Below are 19,106 nucleotides of genomic sequence, written 5' to 3'. Positions count from 1 at the left end.
AAACATTTCTCCCTCGGTAACATAAGGATTATCCCAATTCCTTATAAGCTCGCTCACTTTCTTAAGTCTCACTTCTTAGGAAAGACTTTCCTCCACCTCAAATCTTCTTAAAACCATATCCAATATCTGCAATATTATTAAACATTTCTCCCTCGGTAACCTAAGGATTATTCCAATTCCTTATAAACTCGCTTACTTTCTTAAGTCTCCCTTCTTAGGAAATACGATTTTAAAGGATATTCTCTTTGGCAACTTTCCTGCACCCCCAATCCCATTCGATTAATGGCGATTAAACCTAACGAACTAACGAGAGTTGATCAAATTAAAATTAGCAATCCGGCTATATGGAGAGGGGGTGGCAAGGACACACATGCACCTCGAAATGAGTTTGCCTTGGCGACACCATCATCATCATCATCATCATCATCATTCTCATCCTCGTCGTCGCCGTCGTCATCTTTTTCTCGTGCCCCATGCAACGTCTTGTGTGAAGTAATTTGGGTTCTTTGGGGGATGGTCGGGATAAAGTATATGTACATATATGTATATATGCTAGGGATACGAGGGTGGTAACGAAGGGCGGCGGTAACGCCCACTTATGTCACCGACTGCGAATGCCGCTGTCGTTGTCATTTTGACTTTGTGCTGTGTGCCAATTTGGCGATGCCTTCTCTTGTCTTGTCCTGTCCGTCCTCATCCTCCAACCATCGCCATCGAAACTCCTCCTTGTCCTTGCCAGTATCCTGTCTTCAGTGCTCTGGCTCCTGGTCCCCTGTTTTTTTTTCCTTTCCGAGGGTCCTGGCCCCGGCTGTCGTGTTACTTTACACTTGGCTGCGGCCGAAAATGTCGCCCGACTTACATATCATTTACAAACATTTTCGCACGTTGAGCCCGGCATTTTCTCTATATTCTCTGTAATTGCCCCACTGAACACTCCACTCGAAAACCTGCAAAAAGCCCAGAGACCCCAGAAACCTGTGAAACCCCCTCTCCAGGAAAAACAGTCTGCGGTGGTGCCGCCTAATGAGCCGAAGTGCCTCGTTGGGTGTCATCAGTGTGGCAGCCAGGAAGTGAGCCAAAAAATTGCTTAAATAAATGGCATTTAATGTGACACCGATGCTGACAGGCCCACCTGGGGAGCTGGGATATCCAGCGAAGAAAGCAGACCCAACAATGCTACTCCTGTCCCCATTTTTCACATCATTTTTTCTATCAAATTAACCTTAAGCCCCCGGGATGGATCCATAATTATGCCAATTATAAATGTCCACTGAAGTGCGTTGAAATGTAATTGTAATTTTGATGGGTTTAAGTTATGCTTCAGCAAATTCCTGAAATTGTAAACCTTAAATGGGTCTACTTGTTAAATTGTTACTCTAGATATACAATTGTCTTGAGAATTTCATTGTATTTCCCGAAGTATTTATAAACATCAAACAATTTATTTATAAACCAGCCTTGTACGTTAAATAAAAAATGAGAACTTTCTATATCAAATCTGTTTAGTCTCTCATAATATTGTTTATATTAAGGTTTATAAGTCTAGATATTTTCTACTGCTTACATTTTTATACCCTTGCGGAGGATATTATATACTATTGACATGATATATTACATTATTGATATGAAACTTTGCTAGTGGCATTATTTTATTCTTTCCTTGATCAGAGTAACAGCCCTTTTCGATAAGACTTCTATATCTTATAGATCTCGAAGGAAAAATCTGTAGAAATATTCATTTGGCCAATTTTTGAAAAAACTTAAGCAGCGTAAAGGCTGACAACATGACATTTTGCAAATCGTATTATTTTATCTACACCCTGCTCAGGGCAAAAAATTTGTCCTATGAGGCGACTATATCCTATAGATACCATGGGAGCCATAGGGTGAAATAGATACAAATTTGATGCTTTTCAAGGTATTTGCCCATATTTCATTGTTAAATTGGTAATAGTTTATATTTATCTAATCTTAATCGCTTAAAAAAATCTACAAACCTTGGCTTGCAGAAATATTTTTAAAGTATTAAACTAGTGTTTAAGTGATTTGGGGCTGGGGTTACTCACCTGAAGGATCTTGCAGCGGTTCGTGACACAGGCGTCGTCCACGCAGGGCTGGTACATTCCGAGGGTGATGCAGTTGAGCAGGATGACCAGGATGGAGACGCGCTCGAACCATGTGAAGGTACCCGAAATGGAGTCGAGTCCGTGGCTAAGTTAAGGGGCAAAACCAAAAAAGAAATGGCAAACAAGGACGAGGCCAAAGGATAAGAACAGAGGGGGGTATGCTTGTGGTATTAGACGTTGCCTACATTTCTGCGCTGATTGAAGGCGAAACAAGTCGAGCGAAAGCAGTGGTTTGGGGGGCGGATTGCGAAAAGGGGGCGTGGTGGTGGATAACAACTTGCAGTTGCCTCTAATGCGCACTCAAGTGCCTGTCAACTTGGCTGCCAACCACCCACATTTACCGCCCACCTCCTGCGGTTGCCGTTTGTCGGTCTCGTTTGGTATGCTTTCGGTTTTGGTTTCTGGGGGTTTGGGGGCCAAGAAGCTTTTGGCTTGTGGATGCCCAGCTCCCAGCTCCCAGTTTCCAGTTCCCAACTCTCCAGCCAGCCAAATGCAGCAAATTGATGACAGTTGGCAGTCAGCTCATAACACTCGATCTAAACGCATTTCGCCAAACAACAACTACAGAAGGACTACTTGCAGGACCTTAACTGAATGCAACATTGTAAAATTCTGGTTTTATATGCTTATACTGTGTGCTTAAAGTTTATCACTCATACGCACTGTGGCCTTCTTACCCTAAATACCCTTGCATACGCTTAAACAGTTAAGAAAATGCAAATTCAACATGGGGGTCTAAAAGTGTAGCTCTGCTTGAATTGTGTAAAATGCTTTAATTTTAAAGAAAACAAAGACTTAACATAAACAAACAATTTAGGTTGTGATGAACCCACAGTGAGTTAAGTTGGAAAGCCATAAGGCAGCAGGAAATATGTGTAAATTTGTTTGTAATTTGATTACTCACACCAAGTTTTGTTTTGGGTTTACTATGTCTGGGGTTTAGAAAATACAAAGCAAAAAACTGAAGAGCTGAGGTAAGCTGGTTAAAACTTTTGTCAACATTTTTTGAAATCAGCATACGTATACTTCTTTAAAAAAAAATTCGTAGAAAATACAGAGTAATTTACTAAGGCAACTACTGATTTTTAGAGGTTCGCCCTTTTTTTAAGGTCCTACATGAAATGGAACCGAATCGACTGCTCCACTGACGGTTTTTTTATTTTCCCCAGCCCGTAAAACCACCATCCTTTTTGCCACTTGTCGCCTAAAAGCCTCGCAGCTGCACTTTGGTTTTTGGGCCTCAGGCGGAGAATAAAAAAAAAAAAGAGAAAAACTGGAAAACACAAACACTCGCACAAGGCCAAGTTGGCAAGTTGGCGAAGGGGGAATTTCGAGCCGGCTTAATGCATGGCCAAATGAGCGCCAAGGACTCATTCTTTCCACGGAGCAATTAAGGATCGAGAACACAAGCGCAAAATGGCAAAAATGTTTACGCTATTAACGCACAATTAAAGATAAAACGTGGCGCACAATGGTCTGGCCCAAAAAACAAAAAAAAAAACACACGAAAAAAATCCACAGCCAAACAAAATATCCCTGGGTGGTAAGGATGAAAAGCTGCCACAAAAAGGGCAATTCATTAGGAGGCGAAAGGAGATTGGAACATATGCAGGCTGAGGGTCAGAGGCGGTTTTTGGATTCAGTTCGGTTCGGTTGGATCCGCGGGGCCGTGTCATAAAAACAAATGTGAACAGCCCAGACCGGCACAAAAGGCCGCGGTCGAAATGGGGGCGGCTCCAAAGGGGTCAAAAGGGGACCACGCCCACTCTCCGCCTGGATAAATACTGCAGCAGCACAAATATGCGACAGCAGTAGCAGCAACACCGACCCTGGCGCATTCATTTCATTCAGTTGGCTCCAAAGAGGCAGCCATAGGGATGTCAAATAATACATGACCATATAAAAATATTATTACCAGGTTGACCTTTTTTTTGCCTGCTATATATCGATTATATATCGATAAAATAGTCTTAAAAATTCTGTACAAATTCTGTCTAAAAAAAAAAATTGGCCAAGAACTTTAAAATTGCCTGTAAATACTTTTTTAGTAAATTATAAACAACAGTTTGTAGAAATTTGAAATATTTCTATAGGAAAGGAAAGGCACATTTATCTAAATATCGTATCGATATTTTTTATCGCCCTTTTAGCGAGTTTTCGCCATTCGTCCCTAGTCAGATTCATTGAGTTGGCTCCAAAGATGCAGCTATAGGGATGTTAAATAATACATGACGATATAAAAATATTATTGCCAGGTTCAGCTTTTTTGTTTGCTATATATCGATTATAATCGATTATATCGATAAAATAGTCTTAAAAATTCTGTACAATTAGTCTCCAAAAAAATTGGGTAAGAACTGCCTGTATATTATTGCTTTTTTAGTAAATTATAATCAACAATTTATTGAAATTAGAAATATTTCTATAGAAAAGGAAAGGTACATTTATCTAAATATCGTATCGATATTTTTTATAGCCCCTTCTAGCGATTTTTCCCCATTCATCCCTAGTCAGGTGTACGTGGGTGGCAAAAATGGGCGGTGAGGTTGGACCCCGGGTATGCGCGCATTATTTTTGATTTGGCAACAGCGATGGCCCCCAAACCAACAGTAAACAAATTAAGTCGAGCGTAAAGTCGGCCAGCGGTAAAGGGGGCGGTGCCATTAAAGGGGCGTGGCGGGTCGGGTGGTGCCGGGAATGGGGACGCATGCAAGCGTGCAGAAATCGCAACAAATTAAAAGAGCCACAAACAAAAGCGAGAGCCCCGAAAGCAAAAGCCGAATAAGATGACTGAACATGCCAAATTGGAGGAGGGGCTGGGGGGAGTGCTGAATGGCGGATAACGAATAACTAAAGCGGGAATGAGAATGAGGCAAACGAAACATGAAAAACAAACATTTAAAAAAGAAAATGCCAAACAGTAAAAGTGAAAAACTTGAGATAAATTGGCTTCGACAAGGACAAGTTTTCCTCGATGGAAGCGATCAATTTAATTGGTTCTATCACATCAGAGGGCCATTGAATGAATCGACTACCCATTTGCTGTGAGATATGTAAAGGGAAAAAAGTTTCAAGGGTAAGCGTTTCTCTTTTTTAGAGAGTTACTCACCCTACAAAACACCCTAATAATAACCAGTTTCTCGAATACATGGTCACACTATGCTCACGAGCACAGAAGGGCCACATTGCTTACGCTGTGATTATGTAATTGTCTCCCTTTTGAAGCATTAGCCAGCGGCGGAAATTAACAATTCCCACACAGGAACACGGCGACCTGTTGTCGGTTCATCAACTAAGTCCCTGCTGCTCGTCCTTTTGACAGGACGATGGGAGCTTTTATGTAATGAATACAATGCACGTACTCAGTGGTGGTCAAAGAGGATAATGGGCATCGGCCAGGAGGGATCCACACAACGCTCTCAGCTCTCCGTCATAATTAGTTATGGGCGTGGCAGCGGTTTTACATTATCCAAGGAGCGAGTCCAACCGCCCCGCACTCCATGCTAATGATGCCTGCGTGTCCGAATGGCCGTGTGTGGTGGTCCTAATGGCGACCGCACAAGGATGCAGCCAGCTGGTAGCCCATAACCCCTGACCCCCACTAAAATCCCACACTCAACACTCCTCTTGCGCTGCACATGTTGCACGTGCCGCGCACATTTCACGCTAAAAGCGCCGTAAAACGAAGGAGCCAACTTTGCTGGAAACTGCCCGAAAATGCATCGTATCATATATGAGAGATGTGGTAAAAGTTGCATCGCTAATTTGGGTTTAAAAGTTGCAAAGACGACCGGATGCCGCAGAAGGCCAATGTCATTTCACAGAGAAAAATATCTTAAGAATTGATATCACTGTTGATGGTATTTTCTCATTTCATGATGATTACTTTCCCGCGATACTTGAACTAATTACTATTAAAAGAAGTAATGTGACCATGTTAACGATCATCTGGTCAAAATGTGTTAGAGTGACCATGCCATCTTTAATCCGGCAAGAATAGGGTTATTTTGGTTACAATCAAGAATGTTTTCCCCAACCAAAGTTGCAACTTTTGATATGGGCGAATACGAGTTTCCTAGTAAAATGATTAATTTTCTCTGCGTGCTATTTGATTACACTTCCCAGGGTGTCTCCATCCAAGGACCTCAATGAAGAAAAACAGGAAAGGAGCGTATGGCATCCGATATTGATACGCAAGGCCAGCTGGCGACGCTGAGGCGGCTTTAACTTTTTGGCAAATGGCACCGCTGACCTCAGCTGCAGCCGAAGGCACGTCTGGGTCACCAAAGACACGGGCGAGACGAGCGTCGCCAGCGGAAGCGGAAACGGAACTGGAAGTGGAAGTGGGGTAGCACAAGGAAGTTGAACTTAAATTAGTTTAGCCAAAGCAGTTTGATTGCTTCTCGATATCGAATCGAATCGCATAGAGGCAAAATGCAAGCAGGGCGAAGTTGCACCGCAACACAGCCACAAAATCACTTTGGCTCACAGCTCAACTCAACCACACCCTCGATATAATAATCGGCGCTGGGGGAGGCATCCACATCGTAAACTTTGACAATAAAATCCATAAAATGTCAGCAAGATATAGAAAACAATGCAGTGGTTTGGGGCATGGGGGCAACCACGAAGTTTGAATAGCGCGAACAATGGGGCAAATCAAAATTTATGGCTAACAATTAAGTGGCAAGTATCGAGAGAGCGATTACGTACTTGTGGCGCAAAGAAAGGGACCTTTCAAGGTTAGAGAGTGGGAGTGAGGTGGGATGAATGTGGCATATCAAGTGGCTAAATCGCTACCGTCAACGCGGCTTTTTGGGCTAAAAATAAAACCACTTCGCGACTGACGACTTCCTGTGGGATATGTCACCGGAGAACAGACTTGACGTTCTAAACTCAATTATCATAATTTACTCAGCCCCCAGAACCAGAGGCATAAATAAATATCAACGTCAGTCAATTTTAATTTCGCTCCGAGTGAAATGTGAAGTGCGCGCCGCGAAGTATGCAAAGCGATTTTTCATGCACATGTGCCACATGCCACTTGAAGAGGAGCTGGAGAAAATGCTGGAGAAGAAGGAGCAGGAGGAGGAGCAGGAGTTGGAGCTGGAGGAATGGTACTGGCAATGCCACTGCCACTGGCAGATATAAACAACATCGAAACGCCAGGGTTGTCATCTTCTTCCTTCCGCCTACGCGGAATCCCATATCCAACATCCCACATCCCACTGATTGGCGCACATTATCCCCCAGCAAATGTATGGGGATGCGGCAAATATAAAAACAAGTCGGCAGCGGAAGGATCCGGCAACTGGGACTGGGGGACAAACATATATCCACTGGTTCCGTCTCTCAATGATGATGCCCATTCAGATATTTATTATTTATGCCCAGCGAACTCGCACACACACACACACGCAGTACCTTCTGCAACTGCCGACATTGGGGCATGAATTTTGCAACAGGCAGGAGAGAAAAATAGTCCAGCACATCGAACATCGGATACCCAGTATTCAGAGAAGACTTTTCAGTCTATTGAACAAAAATTATTCCCTAATATAGAGTCTAACTTAGATTTTCCCAACTCAAAGTCACATAAATAAATAGAAGCTTTAAAATATGTTCATTTCATAATGCCTAGTCAATACTTTGTAAGACTAAATATGGTTTCACCTAATCACACAACCTTCTGAATTAAGAAAAACTACCAAAATTCCAATGGGATACTGGATCCTGGAGCCCAAGAAAAAGAAGCCACCCTAAACCGATCAAGGACACCAAACGGACAGATCGTAATGTGCCCTTATTAAATATTCGCATGTGGGCATCCTTTAGAGACATTGCTACCCCCACCGAAATGCATTCAACCTCTACCGAATCGAGTGTCCTTAGGCCCGTTAAAAAAAAAGAAGACTTACAAAAAAAAGTGGAGAGAAAACCGAGAGGACAGGGGGAAAAAAAAGGAGAGAATAATCAATAGGCTCACAACGCACATCCTGTGAAATGTGTGACAAGGACATTCGGGCACACACACACACACCCAGGGGTAAATTGGCAGCGAAGGACAATGGCAATTAGGGCATCCCCCCTCCCCCACACTCTGTTTTTGTTTGTGCAAAGGATATGGATTGGTGATGAGCATCAGGCACCAGTTGCGTGGCCGGGTGTACTGCGTCAGTGCCTTCATGGAGATCTCGGGGAAGCCGGGATAGGGCAGATTCGGTTCGCCGGATGAGCTGGACGAGCTGGAGGATGAAGTGTGCGAGGAGTCTCCATCGTCGGAGGAGCAGCTGCCATTGCAACTGGAGGCGGTCGAGGAGCTGACCGCCCCACCCCCATCGCCTCTCCTCGATCTTCCAGCTCTTGATTCTCCCCCTGCTGCCACCGCGTCGCTCAGCGAGGAGGCTCCACTGTGTCGGCGTCCTGTCCGCCGGCGTGGCTGATCCTGCCGCTCACGTCGGTGATGACGATCCTGACGATCCTGGCGATCCTGACGATCCTGGCGGTCCTGGCGATCCTGCCGATCCTGGCGATCTTCACGATCTTGGCGATCTTGACGATCTTGACGATCCTGGCGATCCTGGCGATCTTGGCGTTCGTGGCGATCGTGGCGATCCTTTCCTTGATAGCGACGCCTGCTGCCACCATCCGAGGCATTCGATGTCTGGCGATGCGACGACCTTTGACTGCTGCCCGTCCTTTCCGCAGGATTCGCCGATGACTTGACATTGGCACTGGAGGAACTGGTTTTTCGCAACCTCTGGCTGCCCCGCCGATGGCCACTCGCACCGGAAACGGAATCGTTGCTGCCACCACCACCGCCACCGCCCCCATCGACGATCACCGTCATGGGCGGCTCTTCGTTGGAATGCATTTGACTTAATCTGTTGGTGTTGCTGGTGCTGCTGTTGCTGTTGCTGATGTTGCTGTTGCCAATGTTGCTGTTGCAACCGTCTGTTGCTGCTGCCACGCGACGTCGCTGGCCATTCCTAGCTTCTACTGCTGCTGCTGCCGCCGATGTTGCAGATGTTGCTGCTAATGTTGCTGATTGATTTGTTGTTGCCGCTGCTGCCGCTGGCTGAGCCAGCATTTTCCGGGGGGCAAACTAAGCGAATTATGGTCATTCCATCTTTCTGCCGATTGCTGTAATGAAAAAGGGGAGAAAGCCAGCGATTAGGAGAAAGTCATTAAAATGTAATATCAAATTATAGCTGCAACATTAAACTACACCGAAAATAAATTATGTGTCGAAGGTTCAACAAAATTGTTTACAAAATACAAAACTCCATACCAAGCACTTTTGATTTGGCTAGCATTAATGATAGTTTTACTGTATATAAAATAATATATTCCATTGTATTTTCTCATGGTTCTAAAAGCACCATTACAAATGTATAACAAACTTTTTAAAGTCCATCTGATTATACATTTATTTATGCCTATGCTAAGGTCGAGTGCCTCGACTATTAGATACCCTTTACTTAGCTAACCTGCTTAAAAATAAACATACCTTCGAGTATACCTACGTATATACCTACATATTTAACTAGTTCTTGGTAGATAAAGGTAATTACTTATTAAGTAATGGTACGAATTAAGCCATATACTATCCATATAAAATACATAATTACACATTTGATTACATATACATAAATATATATATACATATATATCCATAGCAGGCCATTTATTTTTTTAGAAAGTAATTCGGACAGTCAGAGTATAAATCATCGGTCTTTACGTCCTTTGCCCAGCACTCCTCAAATTCGGTGCCGTAGGGATAGGCGTTCTCAACATCGTTTAGCAAAATGCCATTTAAATAACTCCCGGAATAGAACTCCTCTCGTATGCCCAGTAGACGGCAGCAGAACATCAGGTAGGAAAGATCCCATCCAGTGATCGGCTCCTCATGGGTCTCCAGGATATCAGTCTCACCCGCGAAAAAGAAATCCGGGAAAAGCTTCTGGTCATTTCGCACAATGTAGGGCACCAAGCATTTCTTGTTTATGCTGATGAAACTGCACCTCTCTGAGGAAAATTTGCTTCCGCGAGTTAGTTTGCAGGAGCAAAAGCCAATGAATTGATAGAATTCATAGGCGTCGCTTATATGGATAATGGTATCCTGTCGGTCGAAGGAGTTGTTGCCAAATATCCCATTGCAGTGGTCAAGATTGATTTCGTTCAGGAGACGCACCTCGAAATCGGTGATAGGTAATCTGGCCATATGGTCGCAGGCGGAGAAGATATCCGGATGCATGAACTTCTTGCAGCTTGAAAACATCGGATGCGTATATAACATTCGTATGGATATGTACTTTTCCGATTTGCGATATATATAGGGTATGTACTGTCCTCCGTACTCCGTCCAGCCGAAGGTCCCCGGAAGGTACACCATATTCACGGTTTGCTCCTGTCCTGAAGAGTCGTCCATCGTTTTGCAAGGGAACTGATTATATTGCCTATTCATGCAATAGATTTTCAACCTGTCGCCGCGCACTGTTGTCAAAATTTTACTTTGCCAGGGCTTCACTGAAGGAATAGAGTTTCCATCCCAATTTTTTGGTATTTTTTGGTATTTTTTGGTTTTGGGTTTTATTATCACGATTCGCGTGAGTCACAGAGTTAGTCACGATTCCATTTACTTTTAAACTTTGGCTTAAACCTTATCTTATAGTGAAAACAAAATAAATTAATGTTTTAAAACCAAGGAACATTATTTAAAAATTATGAAGAGCCAATAAACCGCCATCTAGTTTAACTTTCTGTTTATTTTTGAGTTTCAAAAAACAGTGTTGAAAAACGTCTGCTATTAGAACTGCACTTTTGGAACACTATTTGGTGTGTTGATAAATGCAGCTCGAGTAAACATAAAACTCATAATAAAAAGCCATTACCATGTCCCTAAAGAATTTTCATTTTCAACTTATGCCAACTTTTCAACTTATGTTGCGCGGAAACTCTTTAAGTTTCAGAGATCTTAGCATTCATACGGATGGACGAACAGGCAGACATGGCCATATCGTCTCGGAAATTAATCCTGATCAAGAATATATATACCTTATATACTTTTTAACTAATACAATGAAATTTTTTACTCTAGGAGTAACGGTTATAAAAATGGTAAATATGTATTATACTGCAAGCTTAACTATTTTTCACATCATTTACCAAATAAGAACTTATTTGATTGTTTGTTTTAATGAGCTCATTTGAACTCAATTTCGACACTTTTTTCTTTTTGTGTACGTGCAAAGTTTCGGGAATTGATTTTTAATGCGTTACTTGGCGTCAGCAATGGGCAGCAGCCACCCTTAAAGTGAGCCACCCTACCACCCAACCCCTAAGCAGCCCCTCCCCCCCTTCCACCCATATAATGAAGCCAAAAACATAATTTATACGCACGTGCGTTGCTTTTTGTAAAACTTTGTGGGTATGTGCGTGTGTGTGAAGTACGTAAAAATAATGAGAAACACATTTTGTGCGTATAGACAAGAAACGTAGCATACATTTTAGGGGAGACCCTTGTGCGTAGGTGTGCGTTCAATCATTAATTACGGCTCATGGGTGTCTGTGTGTGTTTGTTTTAAGGGTGAGGACCTCTAACACATTAACGTGCCAAAAAGTGCTTCGTTGTGGTTTCCCACACACCCGCCACACGCACACACACGGGGAAGACTTGCAATTGTGTGAAAATTGGCTCATTGATAGGCTGGCAAAGAAATGCCACAAAGGACGAGACTCCTTTTGCAAGGCTATTGAGATATTTGTGCAGATCTATGGAATCGATTGAGCAAACAGCACACTGTATTTTGGCAATAATAGCCCACTAGTTTATCAAACCATTCATCAATACGCAGATAAACTGGAGGCAAACATGGCATTTTAAGTAAGGGCATTTGATGAATGGATTGCGAGTATATCAATTAGTGGCAGAGTGCAAATGTGAAAGATTATGATTACTATTTAAGCTTTTTTGTTACCACTTCCTTTGAAAATTGTAAATCTATAATACTTGAAATTTCTTCTGAAACTTATTCTGATTGCATATCGATACTTGATGTTACTTCCGACTTGTTGTCTTAACTTTGTCAGTTGGCCTTTTTATGATTTGGCCAAGACACTTGTCCTGTACAGCTGTTGTTATTGCTTTCGTTATTTATAGGTGAACCTTTAGACCAGAAATCAAAATAATTAATCGTTAGCTGGCGCCATTTGTTTATCAGCCGGAAACGGAAGTCAGCGCCAAGATAAACAATGGCGCGCACACACACACACACACATGAAAGGGCACGTGACAATACAAAAGTTAGCATATTATTTGGAAAATGTTGAGCAGGCTTAAGCAGACATAGGAGATATAATATATGCACAAGGACAACTATTGTAGGGAGCGAAAATGTAAGCGCCTTGTACAAAAACACATGGCACCCATGTAAACTCATACAATCGGGTTGTATCTGTGTGTGGGGCTTTCACATGTGTTTGTGTGAGTGCTTGTGCCTTACACAGATATACATAATTAAACACAAACAGCGCGGGAAAGGCAACTTTGGTGTTGATATTAGTCAAAGGGAGAGTAAAAATACATACATCGACTGTGTATGTGAGTGTGTGTGTGTGTCGGCGAATAACGGGATCATTGTGACATTCAAACATGTCAGATATTAACGCGATAACAATTTGAAATGGGTCAACAGAGCGCAACATGAATTTATGTTGTAAGTGGACACTCAAACTGTATATGTATGTATTTATAGCTATTAGGGTTTGCCAATTGAAAGGGTTTATTGCGCTCATTTAATGGATTTTTTGCAGCCATAATTATGTTGAAATACAAATTGAATACATGGAAAAGTATTAAAAAAAAGACTTACAGTGGGTTATTACTCGTTCTAATTTCTGGTAATATGTGTTTTATGTAAGCTTCAATTTTGTAATCGAAGCCGTAATCGACGGAATCGATTTATTACCGAATCTATCGATCGTTGCACATCTTTATGAAATTAATCGATTACTCCCATTTTTTGTTTTAATGCAAGTTAAAAAAATCCCAAATTAATCGGATTTTTTGCAGCCATTATTTTGTTGATTTACAATTTAATACATTGAAAAGTATTAGAAAAAGGATTATTAATCGTTGGGTTATTAATCGTTCTAATTTGTGTTTGTATGTATGGGTTTTATGTAAGCTAAAATATTCATTAAATATAATATAATAAATGTAATAAACAAAATAATGTAATTAAATCTAAAATATAAAATAAATATCCGGCCGAAAATCATAGCAACTATGGGCGATTCCTCCCTGTACCTTAAGTTTTAAGCTTTTGGCAACAGTGAACAATAAATAAATAAAAAAAAATATATTACCAGGGCTAATTTGAAAAGTCCTTGAATAAAAAATCTATCCCAATTCCACTGCTCACTGTGTTATCTTATAAGTTTTTACACTTTTCGTCCGACAATTTGTTTTTACACCCTTTCGCCGGCGGGTTAATGTAAACAACAGCCAGGACAACTTACTCTTCAGTCTGTTGGTGGCATGAAAATATGCAAATAAATTGTCGCTTATGTGGCAAGATATTTGCACAGTTCTCCATGCCCCGCATACATTTTTTGTTTTTCTGCGGCTGTCGGAGAATCTGCGGATATATAATTCACTTTTAAATGCAAAATCAAGCCGCTGTCATTGATAGCTGTCTCTGGAGGCGAGGGCAAAAAAAATAAAAAATAAAAAAAAAGCCAAGGAGAGAAAAGGACGAGGCCCACCGAAATAAGCATACGCAGCGTGGTACACACGTTGGCAAATAAATCAGAGGCAGCGCGCCTCGATGTCGCCCGATGGCATGGAGATCCTTTTTTTTTTAGGGGGGACTCCACTCATAGGGGTCCTTCCTCGAACCGAAGATTTATGCTCACCGCCTGCTTTATGAGGCAGCGCCTGTCAGGGAAAGTCGCCGACATTAGCATAAAGCCGGGCTGGCAGCAAAAAAAAAAAAGAAATGGCTGGGGGGTAGTGAGAACTTTGCAAGGAACACAACTTAACTTAACATTCGGTTATCAATGCCTATTCCGATTGCCATTCCATTAGGCAATGGTCAAGCAGCAGGGCTTTTCCGCTCCGCTCGGCTTTTTTCTTGACTTTTCCCGGCAACCACGGCTCTGCTGTATTTAACATTAATATTTATGATTGCTCATCTGTGTATAAATCGATGCTCGGTCTCGCTTTCGCCGCTTTCCCAGCTTTCATTGCTTGCTTATTGCGCTGATTTTATTATTATTTTTATTTGGCTTGACTGGCATAAAAAGCAGTTGGGGGGGGGGGGGAAAAACTCATTTTCATGTTCAGCAGCTGCCAGAAACACAGACAGATATATATACAATATATATATATACATATATACGAATGTATACCTGCTTGAACTCGAGTTTTTTGTGCTTCCATTAGATTTTCCAATTCGAGTGGGCCCACCGATTTCCACCGCTTTTCTTCTTTTTCAGCTTCATTGAGCGCATTTGTTGCTTTTCGCTTTCGCTTTCGTTTCATTTCATTTCTCTTTTCTTTTCTTTTTTTTTATTTTGTTTTGATTGCCCTGGCAGAGGAACTTGAGCTTTACTTTCCTTCACTTTCACTCGCAGCCACACGTTGCTTATTGTCCTTTTTAAATACGCAGACATAAAATTCATATTTTTATGCGTTACTTTTTATTGGCCAATGAATGGCGGCCACTGAGCCTCCGGTCGGAAGATCCAAAATCCAGTATCCAGTATCCAGAATCCACCTGGTGCAGTCATTTGAGCACAACCGTAAATTTGCCAGTAAAGCATCCAGAGAGAATCCCTTCAGTATACCCTTCACATATACGTACGCATTACACATATCCCCCTACCCTTTTTGGCAGTTCGATAAATTCCGTACTTTTTCATTTGCAACTCTTACGTAATACTGTTAATGGAATCTGTGTGTGCATGCGTGTGCCTTATTCATTATTCGATAAATATTCAGCATGTAAGCGAAATGCACGTCTTGAGTTCCGATCGGGGGTTTGAGAAGGGGCCAGGCGATTCAATTTGGTAATGGAAGTCGTAATCTGTGGAATCGATTTATGATCAAACCTATCGACCGTAGCACATCTTTATGGAATTAATCGATTATTCCGATTTTTTGTTTTAATGACCGAATCGATGTTTCATGAAAATTTATAATTATGATTATTACTCATTGGCGAAAGCGTTTTTAAACTCATTTTTATAGACACTTACATTTTTCCCCCATATAATCGATTATAATTTTCCTTCGTTGGCTCTCGTAAATGTCCCATAAAATGCGCTCTTCATTTGGTTTATGGTCGTAATTATCGTCTGCCTTTGACTACGGAATTTTTTTTTGCGTTTTAATCACACAAAAAAGGTTCTTAAATTCTTAAGCTTATCAGTATCGTTATGCATTTCATATTAAATGGCCTCCCTGGCGTATGGAACAATCAATATCGAAACGCTTTTAATGGAATTGCTGCAATTGAATTCGCTCAACGATTACCGACGACGACTTAATTCAATCATTTTGCATTGCGATGACTTCAATGGAAATTCGACCCCGAATCGAATTAAACGCTCGCCTTCTTATTTGATTTTATTGACTTTTAACCGCATTTCCTCAACAACCCAATAGCCTCACAAGCAGTTGCAAGAATTTCAGTTGCAAATTATTGCGCATACGCCGCGTGGGCCCCGCGTTCAATCAACGTTTTTGGCGTCTCGCTTTTAAGTAATGAGAACGGCGATGGCGCCTTCATCTCCGCCTCATTGGCAGCATCTGTTAAATAATACAGAAATGGAAAAGCGGAAAAGGTAAAAAACCAGGGGGGGGGGGTTTGAAATCAGTGGAGAAAATGCCAAGGAAATGGAAGCCATCCAAGGCTGTGGCCATGTCGCATCGATATTGTAAATTACTTTTGCTGCGCTCTGGCTGACATTGAGAATTCCTTTCGTTACAAAAAAAAAGGTAAAAACAAGAAGCAATCCTTTTGCCCTCGGCCAAATCACGGAATTATACCGATTTAATGCTTCAGGGGAATACCAAACTAATCGCCGCCTAGTCGAGCATACCAAAAAATATATATATATTTATATATGTATAGCACGTATAAAGAAACCGATACAGATATAAACATCTGGGGCGAACGGAAACCAAAAAACCCCATGAATTTTTATGCAAATTCTTTACGGGTTCAACTTGTTGAGCCAAAGGGATGCCACAAGCTTTGCCTTTCGCTCTTTTTTCCATTTGTTCCTTGGTTTGAGAGGCCAGAAGGCAGCCTTTACACAAATTAAACAAATAAGACAACAAGGGACAACAAAGCTCTAATTCGATTTGAGCTGCAAAATTCCCACTCCCCTGCCGAAGGGAAAAGTTCGGAAATGACAACGACATGTAAATACTTTTGCCCGCAACCCTCCTCCACACCACAAAAAACATGTGAAATACACAAAATACCCCCCCCCCCCCCCCAAAAAAAAAAACCAAAAAAGAAAAGCGGTAAAGTAAGGGCGAAGACGAGAGGAAAATACGAATTTTTGGTTGTTGACAAAAAGCCAGAGGCTGGGTTCCATGGGCAAAAGTTTTCTTCGTACTCCCAAATCGAAAAGCACACGAATGAATTTTCATTCAATTATCTTGAACATTCTCGCCCGACTCTCCTCCAGTTTGGTTTTGTCTGTTTGTTTGTTTGGCCCGTCTGGGGAATGAAACTAGCCCCGAAACTGTTCGGTGCAGGACCAAAAAAAAAAGGACGAGCAGGAAGCCAAAGGCCGAGCACGTTGAGGCCATTGTCTTGGCTGCAAATTCATAGCCGCTCTGTTTCAATTTTCGGCCAGTCGAGGTCCTGCCTGCGACCTCGTCCTCGTCCTCGTCCTCGTCCTTTTGCTTTCACTTTTTATCTTGCTGGGCGAGTGTACTGCGTCCTGTGTCCTGATTCCCGAGTCCTGTGCCCGGTGCTGTGTGCCATAAAATTTCATTTTATCAAACAATGAAAACGTGTCGGCTCGCACTCAAGGTACACACACTGGTACACAGAGAAAAAATGTATAGCCCTCGATTTGAATAGCCATTTCCTTATACTCAACTCAATAAAAACCAATCCCACAGAAACCCCTGTGGTTTTGAAATCTCTTTTGTAGATGTGCCTAAAAGTATACAACAATATATTTAAGTAGGATAATTCACTTGCTAAATGTATATCCACTTATAACTTGGGCTTCAATGATAGAGGTCGTTAGCATATTTAGCAAGCTTTCCCAAACAGTCGGTCTTTTAGGTTGATTTGGCTAAACTACGATTGAAAAACCGGAAAGAAAAGTCGCATTTTTGAAAATTTTGATTCTCGTGTTTTTGACGAATATCTGAAGCCCATTTTATCGCCCTAAAAATTCTGTATTTAGGCAGCCATAATAAAATTAAAAGTCAGAATGAGGAATGTCATACCTCGTCGAGCTCGTCGTTTAATTTCCAATCAATTGGCATTCAAACCTAGAAAATTTTGATTTATGTAATTTTTTGCAAAAAAAACATGATGTACCCCCCTACAAAAAATTTGAATTTTGGTCAAAAAATAAATTTCCCTAAAAGTGATAGAGGTCGTTAGCATACGTATCAAGTTTCCCAAAACAGTCGGTCTTTTAGGTGTACGTATTAATTTGGCGTAACTACGATTGAAAAACCGAAAAAAAAATTGATTCTCGTTTTTTTGACAAAAATCTGAAGCCCATTTTGGTATTTTGGCTGACAATAAAAATAAAAGTCAAAATATGAAATGTCACACCTCGTGGAGCTTATTTTTCCTTCACTGGTGAATTTTTTACCCAAGACCAAGTCGGACCACATTTTCTCGCCGTGTATTTAGGCCGCAGAGCACTGGGCCGTAATGTCTTTAAAATGGAGTACCCGTACCTCGAGTGCGCCGTGAAGTTTGTTAAGGAAATCATCTGTATCTGTCCTAGGGCAGTTAATGGTGCGATCTGGTGCGGCGACACTTGTCTCCGAGGCGGGTGACCTCTGACCCCAACCCACCGATTCCACAGCTATTCCGTCGAAATTCTACGCCCGCCTTTATGAGCCAACCGTCTGTTCTTGATAATTTTCAATTAAACTTGGCCCCCGCTTTTCTGCTTATTTTCGCCTCATTGTCTGCTTTGTCATTTGACGCAATTTTTGGTTTTTAATTGGCCGTCATCAGGTCAGCATCAACCTTTGAAATTGCCAAATAATTTACTTGCCGTCTTGCTTGTTATTCCCAGTGCCCTTATTCGTTTATTTCTATTCGCCTGGTCTGCTGATTAGGAAGGAAAAATGGGATGGGGTGGGATGGAGTGGGTGGATGGTTAAAAAACTTGCCTAATTGCCCCGTCTCCCAGGGAGACGGAGTGAAAGTGCCATGGCAAAGTTTTGCGCCGCTCGTAAAAAGAAATGTTTGGCAAATGAAATGGCGGCGAGAAAATGCGGCAGTTAAATTCGCAAATTGAGCCGAATAAATAAGTAAGTGGGTGCAGAATGCGGCTGGAAAATGGTTAGTGGGTCCTTCTGCAAATTGCATTTTGAAGTTTGTAGTTCACAACTGGTTTAAGGCACGTATTAAATATATTTTACATTTTCAAATTTAATTAACAAAATATTTATTATATCAACTTTAGTTTTCAATTTACCAACCGCATACCAAAATTCATATCTATATTATATCAACATTAGTTTTCAATTTACCAACCGCATACCAAAATTCATATCTATAAGGTCACAGGAATATCCTAAAGTTTGTAGTTCACAACTGGTTTAAGGCACGTATTAAATATATTTTTCATTTTCAAATTTAATTATTAAAATATTTATTATATCAACATTAGTTTTCAATTTACCAACCGCATACCAAAATTCATATCTATAAGGTCACAGGAATATCCTAAAGTTTGTAGTTTACAACTGGTTTA

The 19,106-nt window shown here is 41.5% G+C and overlaps 2 protein-coding genes across 10 annotated transcripts in view; both read right to left on the bottom strand.

The window, feature by feature from the left end:
* Window positions 1–19,106, bottom strand: part of Ca-alpha1T (Ca[2+]-channel protein alpha[[1]] subunit T) — a 99,403-nt gene that overhangs the window by 39,209 nt on the left and 41,088 nt on the right. For 5 of the 9 annotated variants that reach the window (XM_065867838.2, XM_070997439.1, XM_070997440.1 and 2 more), the window contains exon 1: window positions 2,067–4,075. In XM_065867838.2, coding sequence (XP_065723910.2) covers window positions 2,067–2,123 — 57 coding nt within the window. In that variant the 5' untranslated portion in view covers window positions 2,124–4,075. Of the gene's footprint in view, window positions 1–2,066; window positions 4,076–8,251; window positions 9,270–19,106 lie in introns of those variants that run through there. The other 4 variants (XM_070997443.1, XM_070997442.1, XM_065867839.2 and 1 more) reach the window with 2 other exon arrangements.
* LOC108021782 (uncharacterized) lies at window positions 9,814–10,557 on the bottom strand. Its single transcript, XM_017090586.2, has one exon. It carries the CDS (start codon window positions 10,555–10,557, stop codon window positions 9,814–9,816), a length of 744 nt encoding a protein of 247 aa, XP_016946075.2.

Source organism: Drosophila suzukii, chromosome X (assembly GCF_043229965.1).
Source record: "Drosophila suzukii chromosome X, CBGP_Dsuzu_IsoJpt1.0, whole genome shotgun sequence".
NCBI classification, from domain to species: domain Eukaryota; kingdom Metazoa; phylum Arthropoda; class Insecta; order Diptera; family Drosophilidae; genus Drosophila; species Drosophila suzukii.
This window is presented reverse-complemented; position numbering and strand designations above follow the sequence as displayed.

Bases quoted from the DNA above. Each gene is read 5' to 3' on its own strand.
- LOC108021782 (XM_017090586.2), bottom strand. From the start codon at position 10,557: ATGGACGACTCTTCAGGACAGGAGCAAACCGTGAATATGGTGTACCTT.